At 34.0% G+C, this 23638-nt stretch overlaps 1 protein-coding gene across 1 annotated transcript; it reads right to left on the bottom strand.

Moving 5' to 3' along the window:
* Window positions 1-9069: 9069 nt before the first annotated feature.
* LOC138384151 (olfactory receptor 52N2-like) lies at window positions 9070-10032 on the bottom strand. Its single transcript, XM_069469426.1, has one exon. The coding sequence runs from the start codon at window positions 10030-10032 to the stop codon at window positions 9070-9072; it is 963 nt and encodes a 320-aa protein (XP_069325527.1).
* Window positions 10033-23638: the final 13606 nt, after the last annotated feature.

Below are 23638 nucleotides of genomic sequence, written 5' to 3'. Positions count from 1 at the left end.
TACAGTGCAACAGTGTACTGCTTTAATTTAAATATTGCCTTCTTTGTTATAACTGGACAGGTAATCAGTACAAAAAATAGCACCACATCTTTGGATTTCTATTTATCATAGAGGTGGCAGAAATAATTGAGTGATATTTGAAGGAATTTATAGCTTCAGGGGTGTTTGAGGAAAGTTGAAGTTTCCTAATGATTAAAATATTTCTTTTACTTGAAAAAAGAAAATGTCTCTTAATTTCTGGAGTAGACCCCATGCAGCAAAGCCAATGCTAAACATTCCTCACCATCTAGCAGAGCAAAATAGATACTTGTAACGTGATGGCATGAATTACATGGCTGTGAAGCCATGAGGCATATATTCCTGTGACCTAGACATTCTAAAGAACACGCTGTTGCCACCTCCATTGCCTAGAGCACCCAAGAAGGGAGAGAAATACAAAAGACTGCACATTTCAGAGATTCAGAACCTCTAGTTCCTAGCTGACTGGATTTCATATAAAAGAGCCCTTCCTATATGGGAGTTTTCACAATACCTCTCCAGAAATGTCACTGTATGGAGAAACCATTATTTCATACATAGTCCTAGATAAGAGAAACTTCAAGATTAAAATTTCCAGTGTCCACCATCTTTTATGTTTACACCACAATGAAAAGAATGGGATGAAAGGAAAATGAGAGTCCAATGGAAGCCATTCAGAAAGAACAAGAGCTAGCACCACTAAAAAGGTGAAAGAGAAACACATTTCCTTTTGCTGCTGGCGGCCCTTTGTTAACTGTCCTTATATTCCAAGTTGTTGCATTTGGAGTCAACAGTGTTTTTGCATTTTCTCAAAATAGATATTTATGAAAATTACCTGAACTCACCTCAGTAATAGGCGTAATCAAATCTCTATTCATGGATGAGAATCTTTAGGAATTTTTTGAAATCTGGGATGGCATCTTCTTACATAGGATTTTTAGTTTCCCTGGGGAATCTCTAGCATGATGTCCCAGGCTGATTGAGTCTCCACAATTAGGTGTCTCGGTGGGTTCTGTTTGAAAGAGAATGAATGTAGCACTTGGTGGTAATAGATCTATATTTAGTAGCTTTTGAGTAGAAATAAAAATAAAAACAAAAACAAAAAGACATTAAAGTTTAATGCCTTTTCTCAAATGGGAAGTGTGGCCACCAAGTCTGGTGGTGGTGAACATAATTTTTTAAAAATGTTTTTTCTCTTATGACAAAAGAAATATATTTTTAATGTACAAAATCTGGAATCTGTAGAACAGTATAATTATGAATTAGAAAATCAGTTGTAATCTTAAGACAGAAAAATAACCAGTCTAAAAAGATTTTGTTTTTCATTCAGTCATTTTATATTTATTATGTATTTATCTGATTAAAAAAATAAATTTTAGATTATATGGAGTTTATACAATGTTTCTTTAGTATTTTGGGAACATTTTATCATGCTATTATGGATGCTTTGAAATAAAAATTTCAGTAGCTTTTTTCCATTCAATAGTGGTACCAAATTCAATTATACATTTCATTACTCTTTTATATTTGTTTCTATTTTTGTCTATAAAAAATAATTCCTCTACAAATATCCTAATCCACTTTGTTTGCATTACTAATTTTTCCTCTCTACATATAACTAGAAATAGTATTGAAGTTTATGCTGTCAAAAGGCATTGGCAACTTTAATTATGTTGATAAATGTTGAAAAAATTGTCTCAGTAAAATTTGTGATGATTTTTGCTTCCATGTAAAGGGAGTGGACTATCCCCCTGTGAGTACTGACTGATTATAATCTCTCTTTCCCCAGTTGCACTAGTGAGAATACTATCTCATTGGTGTTATAAATCAAATTAAAATTAACTTCACTAGCAGTAATTATGAACATTTTTTAAGTGCTTTTGGTCAATTGTTTTTCTCATACCTTGATTATTGATCTAATTCCTTATCTATTTTCAATGGAGGTGTTAGTGTTTATTTATTATTCTTAAGCAATTTTTTTTTTCAAAAAATTTTTTTTTGTTATTATTTCAGCATATTATGGGGGTACATAAGTTTAGGTTATGTATATTGCCCTTGCCCCCCCCCACATCCCTGGGTCAGAGCTTCAAGCGTGTCCATCCCCCAGAAAGTGTGCTTCGCACTCATTATGTATGTATACACCAATCCCCTGCCCCCCACATCTGCCCGACACCCGATTAATGTTATTCCTAAATGTGGTCTTAGGTGATGATCAGTGAAACCAATTTGATGGTGAGTACATGTGGTGCTTATTTTTCCATTCTTGGTATACTTCACTTAGTAGAATGGGTTTCAGCTCTATCCAGGAAAATACAAGAGGTGCTATATCACCATTGTTTCTTGTAGCTGAGTAGTACTCCATGGTATACATATACCACATTTTATTAATTCGCTCATGAATTGATGGGCACTTGGGTTGTTTCCACATCTTTGTGATTGTCAATTGTGCTGCTATAAACATTCAAGTGCAAGTGTCTTTTTTATAAAATGTGTTTTTTTCCCTTGAGTAAATACCTAGTAGCGGGATTGCTGGCTATTTTAAGCTGATAACAAATTAGCTTCAATTGTACAAAATAATTCTATACTTTTACTCCACTGTTCTCACATTTTATGCTTTTGATGTCAAATTTATATCATTTTATGTTGTATATCCCTTGACAAATTCTTGTAGCATTATTATTGTTTTAATTTTTGTCTTTTAACATTCATATTAATGATATAAGTGATTTACACACCACCATTACAGTATTAAAGTATTCTGAATTTGATTATGTACTTACTTTTGCCAGTGTGCTTTATGCTTTCATTTATTTTCATGTTAGTAATTAGCATCCTTCTTTTTTTAACTTAAAAAATTCCCTTTAGCATTTCTCGAACTCCTGACCTCGAGCGATCCACCCGCCTCCGCCTCCCAGAGTGCTAGGATTACAGGCGTGAGCCACCGTGCCGGCCTCCCTTTAGCATTTCTTATAAGGCAGATCCAGTGGTAATAAACTCCCTCAACTTTTGACTTTCATTTTTATACTTAATCTTATATATCATAAGTATAAGATATATGGCCAAAGTTTAAATTATATTATATATGTTATAAATATTATAATATATATTCTACATATTTAGCCACTTTTACTGCTGCTTTTTTTGAAAAATGATTTTCTCAACTTTCTGCATTACAGAAAAAATTATTATCCCAAACAGAAAGCTTCTTTCATTCATCTGCTTAAAACTTCCCATTGTCTCTTTTATTCTTACCATAGGTCCAAAAATGACTCTCTAAAATGTGGTATATGTATACCATGGAGTACTACTCAGCTATAAGAAATCATGGTGATATAGCATCTCTTGTGTTTTCCTGGATAGAGCTGGAACCCATTCTACTAAGTGAAATATCCCAAGAATGGAAAAATAAGCACCACATGTACTCACCGTCAAATTGGTTTCCCTGATCATCACCTAAGAGCACATTTAGAAATAACATTACTGGGGTGTTGGGGCAGATGGGTGGGGGAGGGGATGGGTGTATACATACATAATGAGTGCAATGCGCACTTTCTGGGGGATGGACACACTTGAAGGTCTGACTGGAGGGGGGCAAGGGCAATATATGTAACCTAAACTTTTGTACCCCCATAACATGCTGAAATAAAAAATAAAGAAAGAAAGAAAACCAAAAAACAAAAAACAAAAACAAAAAGGATTCCACAAAAAAATAAATAAATAAATAAAAATAAAGTTATCTGACATCATGGACATATGCCTCTAAGTTTTGTATGAAACAAAATAACACAATAATAAAACAAGAAAAGGTAATATAGTCAGAGAAAAAAGATTATACACTATAAACTCAGAAAGAACTGGCCTCTGATTTGAGCCCACTTAATCTTTTTTTCAGTTCCTTGAGTGCGGCACTTTCTTTCCTCAAGTCCTTCATGCATGCCATTTCCTTTTCTTTAAACAATTTTTATCTCCCATCCTCCTTTCACATAATTAACACCAGTTTATCTTTCAGTATCAACTTAAACATTAATTTCTTCTGGAAGCCTTTTTGATATTTGTAATTTGTGCCAAACTACATCTTCATTGTATTTGTAACACATTTAGTTTTGTTTTTGCTTTATCTGATCTGACTTTTTTCTCATCTCATTTATTCATCTTTTTACCTTAAGTTCATCTTAAAACTTTTGGGATTTTTGAGGACCTATTTGTAATAACCTTGTCTTTCCTCCCCAGTTCAGAGCTAACTGAGAAACAGAGGAGCCAATGAAGCTGACACAAAATGTCAATAATTTTATGACATGCATTTGGGGGGGAAAGGCTCTAGATTTTCAGCTAAAAGGCTTGTTTATACTTTGCCTCTGATTTACTGGGTTGCTCATCCAGTCTCTAGCATAGGTACGTACAAGCCTCTGTGGAAAAGGCTGGCTACTGCCTTTGTCAATGTGGATAGACCAGAAAACATGGTCTGTCCAGACCGGGAGATTAACTGATATGTGGGGTCAGAGGTCCACATATAACTCACCCAGAACTCACTGATAGCTGATGCTTCTCCTGTTCAGAGGAATAAGAATTAGGACAAGAGGTTAAGAATGTTAGTGTAAATGAAGTTCCTATACTTGAATTAATAAATATGAAATAATTATATTCCTTATCCAAATTTTTCTTCCTTTCTTTAAACCTATTGTTGTTTGCTTTTCTTCATCACACAGTGTCTTCTTGTACAATATTCAGTCTGTGATAGCCTCTCCTGAATTTTCCTTTCTCCTTTTCTTTCTTTTCCTTCTCCTCCTACTTTTTCTCCTCTACTTATTTCTTCCTAAATTCCCTCTTTCATTACCTTAAAACTCACAGCTTGAACTGCAACTAGAGAGAGTTCTTATCACTACCCCAGAATGCAGTACTTTACCTTGGGAGGTATATTTAGCAAAATATCCTACTCCACGTGAACAATTTCTCCTTCACAGAACCCCCAGTACCATTTTTACCACCAATTCCATGCACATTTGCCTATAACTCTTTGTATGCTATGGTTACCAGGGGTTTAGGATATGGTGTGTGAATATGGCATTGGTTAGATAAAGAAAGCTGTGTCTTGACCATCTAACATAAAATTATCATACAGACAGATAGGTATGCTCAATTCTCTAGTTTCTATAAATATTAATTATTCCAAACGGATCAGGGGAAAATCTCAGACCAATAGCAAACTTCTTATCTATTGACATAAATGTCTTTAACTCATTATCTCAAATATAGAAGTGTTAAAATTCCTAATCTCTAATTAGCCCACAAAATAGTCAAACCATCCTTGTGCAATCTGCTTTATTTTTAACTTTTCTATAAAACTGCTTTGAAAAATCGCTTTAAGTCTTTTTAAAAGAGAAGGTATATCTATAGTACTTTTTACTTCATGGCAAAGTAGAATTGTCATTTATTTATAATTAGAAACAGAACTCAAGGAAAGAGTGAGATAAGATTCCAGTTATATTTTTGGCTTAATTTTGCTCTTCCATAAAACACAAAACGTAACTATTAGTAGAGACTTGTGAGAGGAAGCAGGTAGTGTGGACTCTTGCTATACTTTTTGTCCTCCCACGTGTATTGTTTTGTTTTGTGTGTTTTGTTTTGTTGCTCCATTTTTTAAATCTCTGTACACCTACACATGTGGCCAGTCTGTAATGGTTGACTAAATGGTTGGGGATATTCTGTAGAAAAAAAGTAATTTTTATTACACTGTATATCACTTTGCCATTTTCCTCCTCTTTCTTTTATTTGGGAATATTAATATGTCTTATAATTTGAAAGGAAATATGGCTTCATTAAACTAAAATCTTGGTGTGAGTTCTTTGATACCTTAGTTCTAGATCTAATCTGCGTGAAGTTGGTATAGAAATCGGATCTTTTTAATCCAGCCTGCTGATTTCCGCCTCACAACCACAAGACACAATTTGAAATGAAATATCTTCCACCATTTGTTCCAGTGCGCTCGTGTTCCCTCTGCTTCCTTCTTACTTATTTCCTGTTCTCTTCTCTCTCTCTATCCCTCTCTTCTCTCCCCCAACCCATGAATACTGAGTAAAATTTTCTTCCATGACAATCTACCTTATAATTATTACAAAATTTTTAAATACCTCAAAGATTCTGGCCTTCAGCTCTAATTCAGTTGTGAGTCTTAGAGTCTTAGTTTTCAGAATTTTTTTCATGAAATTCATCTTTTAATTTGTGATGAGAAGATGATGAAATCAATTGGAGATTGTTATACACTTCAAATAAATTTTATTTATTACATTTTATTTATCCATTTTTTTATTTCAGTTATTATGGGGGTACAAAAGTTCAGGTTGCATATATTGCCCATGTCCCGCCCATCCCCCCGAGTCAGAACTTCCATCCATATTTTTAAGCTTATGTTCTTACTTTTTTGCTGTTGTTGTTACTCCCCACACATGTACCGTGCATAGGCCTATTAACACTATTGTTTTAAAATGTTAATCTTAACCTTCTAAGATTCATCCAGTCTTGATGCTTGTGTAGCTAATATCCCTCATTTATAAAATGTAGATAATTATGTCTATCTCACAGTTTTGAAGTAAAAGTTTAGTGAAGTAATATATGTGAAACATTATAACACCTGAGAAAAAGCTTAGGTTTAAAATAGGCAATTTAACAAAAGTAATTTCTTGATATGTTTGACAATTTTTGGTATGGCTTAAATGAAATTACCTGAAAAATAAAATTTATGTTCACATTTACATTATTTAACATTAAAATAAATGTTAAAACATAATTCTAGGATGTAGCAAATTTACTATTTTTTTTTTTTGTTGAGACAGAGTCTCACTTTGTTGCCCAGGCTAGAGTGAGTGCCGTGGCGTTAGCCTAGCTCACAGCAACCTCAAACTCCTGGGCTTAAGCGATCCTACCGCCTCAGCCTCCCGAGTAGCTGGGACTACAGGCATGCGCCACCATGCCCGGCTAATTTTTTCTATATATATTTTAGTTGGCCAGATAATTTCTTTGTATTTTTTTTTTTTTTTTAGTAAAGACGGGGTCTCGCTCTTGCTCAGGCTGGTCTCGAACTCCTGACCTTGAGCGATCCGCCCACCTCGGCCTCCCAGAGTGCTAGGATTACAGGCGTGAGCCACCGCGCCCGGCCACAAATTTACTATTGATAAGCTTAATAAATTACATTACATAGAGGCACTTTTATAGTGTTAGCATGTTTTTTTTTTTTTTTAAAACTTAGGTTTTACCTCCAAACATGAAAATTTTATTGCAAAAATACATAATGTGATTAATATATTTTGCAACCATTTGACCATAAATAACATGATATTAAAATATATCTTTCAGCCAGGCATAGTGGCTCACGCCTATAATCCTAGCACTCTGGGAGGCCAAGGTGGGAAGATTGCTTGAGGCCAGGAGTTTGAGGCCAGCCTGAGCAAGAGCAAGACCCCCGTCTCTACTAAAAATAGGAAAAATTATCTGGGCATGGTGGCGCATGCCTGTAGTCCCAGCTACAGAGGAGACTGAGGCAGGAAGTTTGCTTGAGCCCAGGAGTTTGAGGTTTCTGTGAGCTAAATTGATGCCACAGCATTCTAGCCCAGGCAACAGAGTGAAACTCTGTCTCAAAAAAATAAAATAAAATAAATTCTTCATATTAGTAAATGAGAATTTAATTTTCATCAATATATGAATAACTAATACATACCTATTTATATTCATTTTCTGATCACATCCTATTTATTACTTGAATTATCTCTTAAATTATGCTCTTATTCTTTCTCACTTCCATTCAATCTTGCTGTTTCTGAATACCACATTTATCATTCCACTTCTATTCTTTTTTCTCTGTTATTTCCAGAAATCTAAATAAGATAGAATCTTCCCTCAGTATCTGTGGGGAATTGGTTACAGGACACCTCCCTCATACCAAAATTCCTAGATGCTCAAGTCCTTTGTATAAAATGGTGTAATATTTGCATATAACCTACATACATCTTCCCATATACTTTAAATCAATTCTAGATTACTTATAATACCTAATACAACATAAATGCTATGTAAATAGTTGTTGTAACATATTTATTTGTAATTTTTACTGTTGTATTGTTATTTTTATTTTTTCAAATATTTTTGATCTGCAGTTGGTTGAATCTGAGGATGCTGAAGCCATGGATAAGTAGGGTCAACTGTTCTTTCTTCAGTGTCTCCAACCATTCTGCTGTTTATCTCTCTGCATTAAAGTCAGATAAAACACTCAAGCCCAGACATCCTTGATTGGCAAAATACATAAATTTTGTTAAGTTTCCTTTCCTCTACTTCTCTCCTCTCTTCAAACTGCTGTCAAATAATATCCATTATGTCTTTCAAAATTCTTTTTGACATTAACTCCAAAGAGTACTTCCCAGACTGTGATGAACTCCAGTAACCATATTTACTCCAGCTTCATTTGTGTATGCATTGGTACATTCACATAAATCCAAATAATTCCCCAGGCAGCAGAATGTCAGAGGCAAATGAACAGGCAAATATTTTTTTTCTAAAGTTATACAAATTTCACATAAATGTGGAATAGAAAGGATGACAGCCAAGACCCTTCAAATTCAGTATATTCTGGAAAAGTTTTTCATGCTTCCCTGTAACAATACATGGAACAGTTTGTTTATGTGCTTTCCCCAATCTTCTGAAGTCTCTCTAGGCTATCTGACATTTTTTAGTGCTTCCTATACACTCCCCACAGTGCCTAGACCAAAGTGCATTAATCACCAACAGTTTACTTAAAGTTTGGTATCCTGTTTCATTTTGTGTGTTTATTCCATGAGGTCTAACTAAAGCTAAATTATGTGAAAAATAAAATTGTTTACTATTTTATTTTTTTATTAAATTAAATGTCTTAGATTGAACATTTTGTGATTATTTCATGAATTTTATGGCAGAATATTTGCAAGTATTTTCTCCTGAGCTCATGGTGTTTGAATTTTACATTTGCTCTCTTTCTCTATAACTTTCTTTATGCTATTAATAAATGAAGAATTTTATATCATAGATTTATCTTATATTCAGAATATCTTTCTCTTTAAAAAATAATTTTATCACTACTTCACGGATCTGTTTGGTTTTCACACCATAAACAATTGGATTTAAGGTGGGAGGAAGCAACAGATAGAGGTTGGCTATAAAAATGTGAACATGGTGAGGTATGGTGCATCCCCCAAAACGGTGAGTGAAGAAGTTGAAGAAGGCTGGGACATAGGTGATGACAATAGCACATATGTGTGATGTACAGGTACTGAAGGCTTTATGACGAGCATCTGCAGATGACAAATTCACTACAGCACGGATAATCATGGTATAAGACATGGAGATACAAAACATGTCAAACCCCCCAATCAATATGGCAGCTATGAGACCATAGATTGCATTAATTTTTATGTTGCCACAAGATAATTTGGCTACAGACATATGGTCACAATAGGTGTGGTAGATGAGGTTACCTCTGCAGTAGGGGAGACGCTTGATTAGGAAAGTAAATGGGATCATGAGCAAAACACCGCGAATGAAGGTGGCAAGTCCAATCTTGATAATCACAGTGTTGGTGAGGATGGTGGAATAGCGTAGAGGGTAGCAAATAGCCACGTAGCGGTCTAGAGCCATAAGCATAAGCACACCAGACTCCATGCCTGTCAGCATGTGGATGAAAAACATCTGCACAAGGCAGGCATTAAAGTCAATCTCCTTAAGACTGAACCAAAAGATACATAACATATTGGGGACAAATGAAGTGCACCCAGTTACATCTGTAAGGGATAGCAAGGCTAGGAAATAATACATGGGCTGGTGTAGAGCATCCTCATGGCTGATGAGATAGATAAGCCCACAGTTCCCTAAGACAGCAATTATGTACATGAAGCAGAATGGCAGAGATATCCAGATGTGTGCAGATTCCAGCCCAGGAATCCCATTGAGGATGAAGTATCTTGGTGTCAGGTTAGAGCTATTGGCCCCATCCATGATGATCAATTAGAAAACATGCTACTTTTTGTACCAATAAAGTTGTCCTGTACAAGAATATAGTGAGATTATTTTAATCCACTGAAAAAAGATGAACAAGTGCTTTGCACAATATAAATAATAAAATTTAAAAATTCATCATTTTGTACCCAGACTATGTTTTTTGATCCTATTGAGTGGTCTTACACCTACTACTGAATCAAAAGAATGCAAATATAGTGTAAACATAGCATCAAAGCCCCAACCTGGCTTGGTTTTATACTAGAAACTCTGTCTATATTTACCTACTTACATTCCCAGGTCAGTCACTGATGTTTGATTTTTCCCTGTCAACCAATTTCCAGATTATGGACTGTGTCTAACACTGAATCTCTTAATTTTCCTTCTTCCAAGAAGTAATTTCAAATGTGTCTGTTGGGTTATAGTCAATTAAATTGTGTGAGCACCTACTTATTACATTTCTACTATTTCTACTATGAGTCTTGGCTTGATCTATATACAAGTGTAAACCTGGCAAATCTGGATTTTCCAAGTCAGAATAATCAAGGACAGAAGATGTGACAGGCTAAAAAATTACATAATAAGTTGCACCTTACAAAGCATGGCCATGTGTATTCTGTATTATATCTCTAATTGTTTCTTGCTAATAAATGTGAAAGGTTTTTATAATATTTATATTTAACCAATGATATTGTTAAGCCCTAATTTTCATACTTTCTATTATTCTCTTTCTCTATTTTCTCTTTATCTTTCTATTAATTCTTTCTCTTTCTATTAATTTCTATTAACTATTTCTACTTTCTCTTTCTATTAATTCTCTTCAAATCTCCATGTAGATAAGCATGATATATACATCATGCCTATATGTATAAGCAGGCTTAAGAATATCTTGTGCTATCAATGTGCAGTATACATTATATATATGTGCATGTGTATATATATATATGAAATCATAATTGTGTGTCTTGTTTTTAGGTATTATTTTTAGCCCCTAAATAACTATGGATAATTATATTGGGTGGGGTGAAATTCTTATTAATTTATTAGTCTGTTTTTTGAGAACAGTTAGCTTTCCATCTTTCTCCTATGTTCCGAGACATGGATCTATCTTGAATTCTTTCCTAATTTAAATCATGAGACTCTAAGATCTTTTCTTCCTTTCTTCTTTTTTAGGAAATTCTTCCTTATATTTAAAAAAAAATGTTTTCTTAGTTATTGCTTGTTTTAGATTAACAAATTGAATTATTCATTTTCTCATAACATTGTATATTTTATTGCATTTTCATGAATTATTTTATATCATCATCTATTATATTTTAATTTCTCCGATATAACAGCCTTTTATAAAGTTTTAGTTTTGATTGCTTCGCTCTCTCATTCTCCCTCCCTAGCTCTCTATTTCTTTCTCCTTCTGGTGTGATTTAGCCAAGATTTTCTGTATAAGTGTGTATGTGTTTTTTTTAATTATTAAAAAATGGAAAACTTTTCAAGTGTTGCTATATAAATAATCTCAATATATAAAAAATATGAAAGTACATTCTTCTAGAAAACAGGGAAAGATTAGAGCTGATTAGTTCTGAAGCATTTTGCTCAATTGTAAAATACTTTAACATTAAACAGAGTAAACCATTAAAATAATACATGTACAACCTGAAATATTATAAGCAAAATATATAGCACTATTCACAATTATTATTAATATTATTACTATTATTTTGATCTATAAAATAAATAGAAGTAAAATTATGTCTAGCTATTCCTTAAAACCTCTTGTATCCTTCTATCTCACTCAGAGCAAATATTAACATTCTTATATTTGTTTACAAATTCCTGCATAGTTAGAAACCTTTTAAACTTCTGAATGTGATCTCCCACTATTCTATTAATAATTCTCATTCTCTCAGTCCATCCATACCTACTGGCTTTTTCTCAGACTCAACAAATATGTGCAATTCAGGGTATTTCCACTTGCCATTTTCACTACCTGCTATGTTCTTTCCAAGATAATACCATGGCATAAGCCTTTAATGTTTTCAGGTCTCTACTTAGTGTCATCTCAAAAGTAAAAGCTTTCCCTGACTTCCCAATTTAAAGTTGCAACTCCCAGACACCCACCAATCTTTCATAACATCTCCCTTTCAAGCCTTTCCTTGCTCCACAGAAATTAATATTGTTTATTGTCCCCTCACTAATGTATAAAACCTATATTCACAGGGATTTCCAGCTATTTTGTTCACTGCTGTATCTCAGAACAAGAAAAAAAAATTGTATGATGAATGAATAGGTGAATAAATTCCAAAATCTTTGTTTTGGTTGATCCTCCTTGTTGTGCATAAATACCTTCAATTAATGTCATGGTAAACATCAGAAAATATGAATGCATCTGGAAGACATGATTTCAAGATGTGTTTAATCTTAAAGATTCTTTTAAACAAATGAAATTAGAGATATTTAGAATTGGAAAGAGTATAAGTAGTAGATGCATGCCATTGACTTTTGTATTATTTTACAAACCCTAAGGACATACATATTTTGAATAGAAAAAGTTATAGAAAAGTAGACTTGGATTCAAGTAATGTTGCTCATTCATGCAGATAAAATTTTCTAATGGGGTAACGGGATCACTGTCATTTGATGTATTCAAGCAAAGGGAAAATGGAACGTGACATGAATGTTGTCAAGAAGTTGGGCAAAACAATTACTGAAATTTCTTTCAACTCTTGCACTAATTCATTTTTATCGGTAGAAGTCTTACTACTTCTTAAGGCATACTTCATCCATGGAAACCAGAGAAGTTTTATGTTATTGTACAGAAATATGCTTGCCTGTAACATTATCTTTTGGGTCCTTGTCATCAGCATCATGGAGTCTCCTTCCTTCAGTGCCTAAACTACACTTAATTTTTCCCACTTATCCCTTTTCAAAGCAATTTGCAAATCCCTTTGGTTTCAGAATTCTAAAGAGTGAGACAATTCAGTATCTTCCTTATTCAACTATCCTCTAACTCAAATACTTTCTATTTAGTAGCAAATATTTTGTGCATCTTATGTATTTGGGTTTATTTTAATCCTCCAAACTCACCTTGGTGCCAGCTGTTTTTAAATCTCTCTTCGTGACTGATATTACTCGGAAACAATGGAACTATATTGATTAGGAAACCTATAAACAAACTGAATATCTTCTCTGGGGATTTTCCAAGCAAAAGAACAAAATTTGTTTGGAGTTTTACAGATAGATGTCCCACAGGTCTCTTATGGAGAGAGGTAAATTTAACTTTGTTGAAACTATATCTATATTTAGAATACCTTTGTTTATGAGAGAAAAAAACCCTCAAATTTTGACAGCTTTTCTCTGAAGGGACATGCACAGTGTCTGACATCCATTGATTTATAAACCCGGAATTATATCTGACTCTCCAGAGGTGTTCTGTTCTAGTTTTATAACTGTGTCATAGCTTTATCCACATGGAATGTATTTGTTTCAAAGTTCCTTCAACAATATTGAGTAAAGAATTTTAGATCTATGCTAAAGGCTCATAAAAATATATTCCTGCAAAAGGCTGGGTTATGTGTTCATTTGAAATGTTACACTGTTAAAACGCAATGTTTCTCCATTCCTGTTCCTTTGTATCTTGGTAGAAATATAACATTCTTTAAGTTGTAATTTCACCTAGTAGATCTTGATCACATTTAAGGAATTAAATTGCAGAGAGTTAGTGTCTTGCTCTAAATTAGGCTTTGGCTTAAGGGAATGTTGTGGCTGATTTGATCTTCTATTCAGACAACTAAAATTTCTTCATATCAGCAGTAAGGCTGTTTTGCTTTCTTATGATTTGTGTGTTTTCGGGAGTAGCATTTTTAATTTCTTTCAAAACCTTTCCTTTGCATTCACAACTCGGGTAACTATTTGATGCTAGGGGCCTAACATATCACTTATCTCAGCTTTTGACATGCCTTCCTCACTAAGGTTCATCATTTCTAGCTTTTAATTTAAAGTGAGATGTGCAATTCTTTCTTTCACTTGAACACTTAGAGGACATTATAGAGTTATTAATTGGCCTAATTTCAATATTGTTGTGTTTCAGGAAATAAGGAGGCCTGAGGGGAGAGAGAGAGAGGCAGGGAAATGGCCAGTTGATGGAGCAGTCAGGACACATGCAATATTTATCGATTTAAGTTTGCCACCTTATATGGGTGTGGTTCGTGGTGCCCCAAAACAGTTACAATAGTAACATCAAAGATCACTGATCTCAGATCACATAGCAGATATAATAATAATGAAACAGTTTTAAATATTGCTTTTCAAAATGTGACGGACACACAAAGTGAGCACATGCTATCGGGAAAATGGCGCTGATAGACTTCCTCAACAGTTGCCACAAACCTTTAATTCGTAACAAATGTAGCGTCTGTGAAGCACAGTAAAGCAAAGCACAATAAAAGAAGGTATGCCTGTAGTTCTGAGATAAACTCCCATTAGTTATGAGTTACTATTCTTTTAATACATTGCTAGCTTCAATTTTTAATATTAATGTTTTATTTGAGATTTTAAATCTACATTCATGATCCATTGGACTGTAAATTTTCTTTCTTATTATGTCTTTGTAAAGTTTTGGTTTTGAGTTTATGTGGCTTCATTAAACAAACTTGAAAGAGTTTCATCTTTCTCTAGTCTCTAAAAGAGTTTATTTCTTGTTTAAGTATTTGGAAAAATTCACCATTAATGTAATCTGGCCCTGAATATTTTTTAATGGAAAGGATTAACTATAGATTCTATTTTTTAACAAATATAGGCTTGTTTGGGTTTTTTCTCTTCTCTAGTCAGTTTTGATAATTGTATAGTTCAAGGAATTTGTCCATTTCAGCAACCTTGTCAAATTTATTGACCACTTCTAGTTAATTTGTAAAAATAAATTATATCCCCCCTCAAAAAAAAAAAAAAAAAAACCAAAGTAAGAGGTAGAATAAAGATAAAAGTCAGAGAAACACACCCGTATGATTCTAATTAGAATTCTCTTTATAAAATAAAAACAACTAACTCAAACATTTTAACTTATGATTTAAAGAAAATACCAATATATGGGAGAAAAATTAAACTAAATTTCTATCAAGGTAGTAGCAAATAAAGGAAATTCCCCCCAATACTAAATCTTTTCCTGAAGACTGATTTCAATAAATCTTGGATGTAGACTCATGAATCTAAAGATGGATTATTTTTACTTCTTTTCTTCATAACTTCATATCCACACTACCCATCTTTATGGAAAAAGCAATTACAATTTAAGATTTTCCACATGGAGAAATGATTTTTCAGTCTTGTTTGTTTTGTTAGAGAGGGAAATAACCCAGTGGTGTTTTGTACTGTGTTAATATGGGTAAGGTGGAACTACATTTCTAAGACTTTTCTTCTTGTATGTTGATGAGGTAGAGTCAGCCAAAAGAGGAATTTGTATGAGATTTAGAAGGCAAAGGCAAAGTCAAAGCAGCAGCCATCTCTTTCTGAAGGTCATCATGGTCATATATATTGAATGACACATACAGAGGTGATGGTCCATTCCTGCTTGTTCTTGCTCCACCCTAAAACAGAAGAACATGCCTTCTTTTCAAGGGTGTGTGGGCCATAAAACAGGGGATGAATAAATTTAAAACCATAGGAATCATAGGCAATATGGTCTCTTACTAAAAATAATTGAATTAGAAATCAATAACAACAAAATACCCAAATGCTTCCAAGATATAGGGAAATAAAACTTCTAACTAACCATGGGTCAAAGAAACATGCACATAGAAAATTAGCCTATTTCAACCTATCAATATTTGTGGGAAACAGAAAAGCATTGCTTAGAAAGAAATGTGCATATTTAAATACTAATAGTAGTATTTAAAATCAATTTTCTGAAGTTCTACCTTAAAATCCAGAAAAAAACATAGTTGAATAAGACTCCAGGCCGGGTGCGGTGGCTCACGCCTGTAATCCTAGCACTCTGGGAGGCCGAGGCGGGTGGATCGCTCAAGGTCAGGAGTTCGAGACCAGCCTGAGCAAGAGTGAGACCCCGTCTCTACTAAAAATAGAAAGAAATTATATGGACAACTAAAATATATATATACAAAAAATTAGCCGGGCATGGTGGCGCATGCCTGTAGTCCCAGCTACTCGGGAGGCTGAGGCAGGAGGATCGCTTGAGCCCAGGAGTTTGAGGTTGCTGTGAGCTAGGCTGAAGCCACGGCACTCACTCTAGCCCGGGCAACAGAGTGAGACTCTGTCTCAAAAAATAAAAAATAAAAAAAAATAAAAAAAAAAAAAAAAGACTCCAAATAAGGGAAATAAATAATAAGACTAAAATTAACTTTATTTATATGTACTAGCAATAAACAATAGGAAATTGAAATTCTTAAAAAGCAAAAGATTTATAATAGATCCAAAAATGATAAAACACTTAGGTATATATTTAGCAAAATATTTGTAAGATTTTTTATAATAACAACAGAATGTTACTAGGAGAGGTCAAAAAAGATCCAAATAAATAAATTTAAATGTTTAAGACTTAATATTGTTAAAATATCTATTATTCAATGCTATCTTCATAAAAATCCAAGAAATCTTTTTCTAGAAATTTTAAAAAAGTAATTCTAAAATATCTGTGGAAATGCAAAGGACAAAGAATATCCAAAGCAATCTTTAAAAAGAAGGAACAAACAGAGGGGGCTTACACTAACTATTTGAAACCATTATAATGCTACAGTAATCAAGAAAATTTGCTTATAATGTAAAGATATAAACATAAATAGATGAAACAGAAAAGACAGTACAGAAACGGACCCACACATAATAGTCAATTGGTTTTTAACAAAGGGGTCAAAACATGTAATGGGAAGAATGTTTTTTTCAACAAGTGGTGCTGGAATAATTGTACATCTCTAGGGACAAATGAATCACAGCCCTTACCTCACTCCATGCACAAAAATTACCTCAATGTGGAGCATATAGTTAAACTAGAAGCTAAAATTATAGAACCTCTAGAAGAAAAGGACAGGATGATATCATCATGACCTTGGTATAGGCAAATATTTCTTATCTAGTAAACAAAAAGTGAAAACCATAACATAAAAAGTTATTGATGCATACAAATTTTAACTTTTAAAATCAAAACCTCCTGGGCAGAGATATCTTGGATATGACCCCAAAAGCACAAAAACCAAAATAGACAAATGGGATTACATAAAAACTAAAATGCTTCTGCATAGCAAATAAAACCATTAATAGGGTGAAGAGATAACCCATGAATTGGGAAAAAATTTTGCAAATCATACACCAGATAAGGACTAACATCCAAAATACACAAGAAACTCAAGCTACTCAATAACAACAACAACAAAAAAAAACAAATAACGCCAGAAAAATGGGCAAAGAACATACACTACAGAAAGGACACCGTTTTCGATAAATAGTGCTGGGAAAATTGGATTGCCATATGCAGAAGAATGAAAATGGACCCTTATCTCTCACCATAGACAGAAATCAACTCAAGATGGATTAAAGACTTAAATCTAAGACCTGAAACTTAAAATACTGGAAGAAAACCAAGGGAAAACTCTTCCAGATATTGATCGAGGCAAAGAATTCATGACTAAGAAAGCACAAGCAACAAAAACAAAAATAGACAAATAGGACTTTAAAAAGCTTCTTCACAGCATTCTATAAAAATGACACTTGCACTCGAACGTTTATAGCAGCACAATTCACAATTGCAAAGATGTGTAAGCCACCCAAGTGTCCATCAATTCATGAATGGATTAATAAAATGTGGTATATGTATACCATGGAGTACTATTCATCTACAAGAAACAGTGGTTATATAGCACCTCTTGTATTATCCTGGATAGAGCTGGAACCCATTCTACTAAGTGAAGTATCCCAAGAATGGAAAAATAAGCACCACATGTACTCACAATCAAATTGGTTTTAGCTGATCAACACCTGAGTGCACGTATAGTAATAACATTCGTCAGGGGTCAGGCAGATGGGAGAGGGGAGGAGGGGATGGGTATATACATATATAATGAGTGCGATATGCATCGTCTGGAGGATGGAGACGCTTGAAGCTCTGACTTGGTGGGGGGCCAAGGGCAATATAGGTAACCTAAACATTTGTACCCCCATGATATGCTGAAATAACAAAAGAAAAAAGATTCTTCACAATAAAGGAAATAATCAACAGACAGACCAGACAACCTGCATAATGGCAGAAAATATTTGCAAACTATACATCCAATAGGGAAATAATTATCAGAATATACAGGGAACTCAAAGAACTCAACAACACCAAAAAACCCCCACAAATAATCCCATTAAAATGTAGGCAAAGGACATGAATAGACATTTTCAAGAGAAGACATACAAATGGCCAACAAGCATATGAAAAAATACTTGACATCATTAATCATCAGAGAAATGCAAATCAAAACCACAATAAGATACCATCTTATACCAGTCAGAATCGCCATTATCCAGAAGACAAAAAAATAAGAAATGTTAGTGAGTATGCTGAGAAAAGGGAAGTGTTATACACTGTTGGTGGGAATGTAAATTAGTACAACCTCTATGGAAAACTGTATGGAGAATTAAAAATATAATTTGATCCAGAAATCCCACCACTAGGTATCTACCCAGAGGAAAAGATATCGTTATCTCAAAAATATACTTGTGCTGTACTTTTTTGTTTTGTTTAATTATTTTTATTTTTAATTATTATGGGTACAAAATAATTGTATCTCTTTATAGGGTACACATGATGTTTTGATATAGGAATACAATGTGAATTAATCAAATCAGGGTAATTTGGATATCTACAACCTCAGGCATTTATCTTTCTTGAGGCGGGGATCATTGCAATTCCACTCTTTTAGTTATTTTAAAGTATACCCTAACTTGTTTATTATAGTTACTTTTCTATGCTATCAAATATTTTTCATTCTATCTAACTATTTTGCACCCATTAACCATCCCATTTTATGCCCACTTCCCTGTTACCTCCCCAACCTCTGGTAACCATCAATCTATTCTCTGTCTCGATGAGATCAATTGTTTTTAATATTTAGCTTCCACATAGGACAGAACATGTCCCTCTGTGCTTGGTTTATTTCACTTAACATAATGTTCTCCAGTTCCACCCATGTTGTTCCAAATTGCAGGATTTCATTCTTTTTTGTGGCTACATGATATTCCATTGTGTATATGTACCACAATTTGTTTATCCATTCATCTGTTGGTGAACATGTAGTTTAATTCCAAATCTTGGCTATTGTGAATAGTGCTGCAATAAACATGGGGGTGCAAACATCTTTTTGATTACTGAATTCCTCTTTGGATATATACTCAGCAGGTATATTTCTGGGTAATATGGTAGTTCTATTTTTAGGTTTTTGAGGAACTTTCATACTGTTTATTACAGTACTATTTGCAATGTTAAAGACATGGAATAAATCTAAATGTCCATAAATGGATGATTGGATAAAGAAAGTATGGTATATATACACTATGGAATTCTATTCAGCCATAAAAAAGAGTGAAATCATGTTTTTTCCAGCAAAATAAATGAAAGTGGAGGCTATTATCTTAAACAACTAAAAAAACAAGACAACTACCACATGTTCTCACTTGTAAGTGAGAGCTAATTAATGTGTACACATGGTCATAGAGTGTGGACTGACAGACATTAGAGACTCAGAAGAATGGGAGTGTAGCAGGGGGAGGTGGATCATGAGAAATTGCTTAAAGGGTACAATATACATTATTTATTTATTTATTTATTTATTTTTGAGACAGAGTCTTACTCTGTTGCCTGGGCTAGAGTGCTGTGGTGTCAGCCTAGCTCACAGCAACCTCCAACTCCTGGGCTCAAGCGATCCTTCTGCCTCAGCCTCCCGAGTAGCTGGGACTACAGGCATGCGCCACCACGCCTGGTAATTTTTGTATATATATTTTTAGTTGTCTAGATAATTTCTTTCTATTTTTAGTAGAGACAGGGTCTCACTCTTGCTCAGGCTGGTCTTGAACTCCTGAGCTCAAACGCCATGGCCTCCCAGAGTGCTGGGATTACAGGCATGAGCCACCGCACCCAGCCTACAATATACATTATTTGGGTGATGGAAACACTAAAAGCCCAGACTTTACCACTGTTCAATATACCCATATAACAAAATTTCACTTATACTCCTTAAATTTATACAAATTAAAAAAGCTAGATTTTTTAAATGAGCAAAGGGCTTGAATAGATATTTCTCAAAAGAAGACATACAAATGGGCAGCAGATACATGAAGAAATGCTCAGCATCACTAACCTTAGAGAAATGCAAAATAAAACCACAATAAGATAATACCTTACACCTGTAGGGTTGACTATGATCAATAACATGAAAGATTAGAAATGTTGGCGAGGATAGGGAGAAAAGGGAACACTTGTATACTGGTGGTGGGGAGGCAAATTAGTATTATTAGTATTACCAAAACATTATGGAGTTTCCTCAAAAAATTAAAAATAGAATTACCATGTGATCCAGAAATCTCACTACTGGGTATATGTACAGAAAGAATTGAAATCAATATGTCAAAGAGATGTCTGCAATCCTTTGTTCATTGCAGCATTACTGACAACAGCCAAGACATGGAAACAGCCTAAGTGTCTATCAGTGGATGAATGGATTAAAAGTGTGGAATATATACACAATGAATGTATTCAGCTTTAACAAAACAGGAAATTCTGTCATTAGCAACAACATGGATGAACCTAGAGGACATTAGGTTAAGTGAAATGTAATTTGTTTATGCTTGCACAGCTATGCTTCTGTACTGTGCCATAAGTCTGTGTCTTCATATGATCATTTGGAACCAAGTTTCTTTACCCTTAGTCATCATTAATGAAACAAAGGTATGCATTATTACTATTCCTGGTAAATATTACATAGAAGGGAGACACTAGCCAGTGCATTAAGGCAAGAAAAATGCATAAAAATAGAAAAGAAAGAAAGAACATGTTCATTTTTCATAGTCAATGTGATGCCATATATTTAGACAATCCTAAATAATTTATACAAAAATTGTTATGATTAATAAGCAACATATTGAAGACATTAAATAAAAGATTACTTGTATAATTCAATTGTTTGCATACCAGTGTAATTTAATTTTTCTTCCAAAATATTTTTCAGTACCAATTTTGTGCTTGACATTTTGATAAGTTTTGAAAAAGTTAGAAGACAAATCTGTCTCACAAAAGGTTTAATTCTGAAATTCCAAATGGTTTCAGACCTGCATGGTCTCTGCTGTACGTGTAAAAAATTATGCCCTCAGGAGTCCTAGACTATAATGAGGGACCAAATAGTTTCTAAGACAACTCTCAGGGGTTTAGCCAGTGTCCTTATAACCCAGACATATCTGATTTTTAATTCTCCTTTATTCTTATTGTAAATACACACACACACACACACACACACACACGGGAAATCACTTCTCCTCTGAGACTACAGTAGAAAGAGACAGTAAAACCAAGTTTTTCTGACTACCCAACTTCAGAATATATCACATACACACATTGCACACATGTGCATGTGTACACACACACATACACAGAGAATAGAAATGTTCCATCTTCCAGCTGCCTCCCAAGGTCTCAATATAGATTTTATATTTCTTCTGCAGGGCCAAGAGCATCATGTGGACATGAATATGACTTAATCCATGGATATGTCTTCAGTTTCTTGAGGAACTCGAGTAGCTTGCAGGGTGAGCAAATTTCTCAATTGGGGTTGCATTCTTATTATTAAAGGAATGGGTGCAGATTATGCTAGCTGAGAAGGGAGGATGAGTTAGAAAGTTTCCCCAAAAAATTATTCTCCTAACTTTTAAAAAGGCATGCACCCTACTAAGGCTGCTTTTACATACTGGCTTGTATGTTCAATTTTCACATTGGATAAAACATTCACATTTCAACTACTGAAACATAACCCTTGTGAGGTGTGTTCTACATAGTCTCACTGGTTGTGAAAGCTAAAAACAGTATTTCTGAGAGAAAAGAATTTATTTTGCAGTGGGAGAAAAGAATGATGGCAGCCTTATTCCATAATTTTCTCTGTTTCTTGTCTACTATTCTTTTCAGGGAGTTGCCTCCATTTCACATTATAGGTATGATATTTGAATTATATCTTCATTAGAAAGGCCCCTAGAGTTTATCTATTCATCCCTCATGTTTTACAAAATAAAGATAAAATTTTATAAAAGACACCTATGAACAAAGGGGAGCCAATTTACACAACCTTGAATTTCCAATGGAGATACAGTTGAAGTGACGAGGGGGTCACCTCCAATATGTCCAGGAGGGACTATAAATTTCAATATTAATATTTATTAATCAAAGAGCCCATTTAGTTTTCCTCCAATATCCGCCTCTAAAAGACTACCGCCATCACACTACTTGTTCCTTTTTTTAACCAACACCTTCCACCTCCACACGGCCCACTTCTTCAGACTCGTGCATCCCATTTGCATCCATCCTTTGATCACAACTTTATTCTTATTTCCTCACAACAGATTGTCACATCAAATATTCTCCTCCTTACTCCTAATGAGTGTTTTATTGATCCTTTCTGCACCACTGCCTCTTTTGCTATGGACTTTGAAAAAATACATTCAGTATATTCTTTATACCAGAAAAACAGTTTTGGAGATTACACAGCTTGAGAAATATTTGATTCTGTAGCTCTCTGAAGTTGTTATATGGGTACAAAATAAGGCACTCTGTTCTAAAGGGAATGTCAATTGATTTAGTTTAAGATGATAAGAATCTTTGTTCTCACTAGACTGGACTCCATAGCCCATTAGATTGGACTCTAATCTTAGAGAAATATCAGCTTCTCAGAAATTATTGTATTTCTACTGCTTCTTTTTCATTAATTTATTGTGGTACTGGTAAAATAGGTGGCCTTTTGATGATTATTAGAAAGGGGATTTTTTTTTTTAAATACATTTAAGACCATCCTATGATTTTCCTTAAAGAAAACTATTGGTACAAGGGAATGATTTCTATTTTTCCACATTTAGGTTTTCTGCAAACCAACAATGGGAAGATTGGGCTAAAACTAGATTGAAATTATTGTCAGTATGTCCAATAGGTAAGACTGATTAACTTTGAAAGGTGAGCCCACAAGATTTGCTGAAGTCTGCTAACATTTCAGAATAGAATAGACATCTCTGACTAAGATGTAGGTACAACACAATAAATATTTAATCAATACTTGATTATCCAGTTGTTCAGTTTGTGACCAACTTTATCCTGGAGAATGGACTACATGACAAAAAAAAAAAGACCCTCCAAACACATTGAATAGACTCAGTTCATCTTGTCAACGTCTAATGCTTAAGACATGGACCAAAACAGTATATATCACATATTAAACATAAGTGTACATATGTGGCCATTGATCTGTAAGAAAGACAAATTAGCCATTATGGGAAAGAAGACTCTCTTATCAGTTACTCTCTGAACTTATATTTTTTCCTTCTTACAGAGACAATTCAGCATCTGCTATACCATGAACTTCCAACAGTCATT

The sequence above is a fragment of the Eulemur rufifrons genome, chromosome 6 (genome assembly GCF_041146395.1).
Source record: "Eulemur rufifrons isolate Redbay chromosome 6, OSU_ERuf_1, whole genome shotgun sequence".
In the NCBI taxonomy this organism is placed as follows: Eukaryota; Metazoa; Chordata; class Mammalia; order Primates; family Lemuridae; genus Eulemur; species Eulemur rufifrons.
The sequence above is the reverse complement of the archived record's forward strand: the minus strand, read 5'-3'. Positions and strand labels throughout refer to the sequence as shown.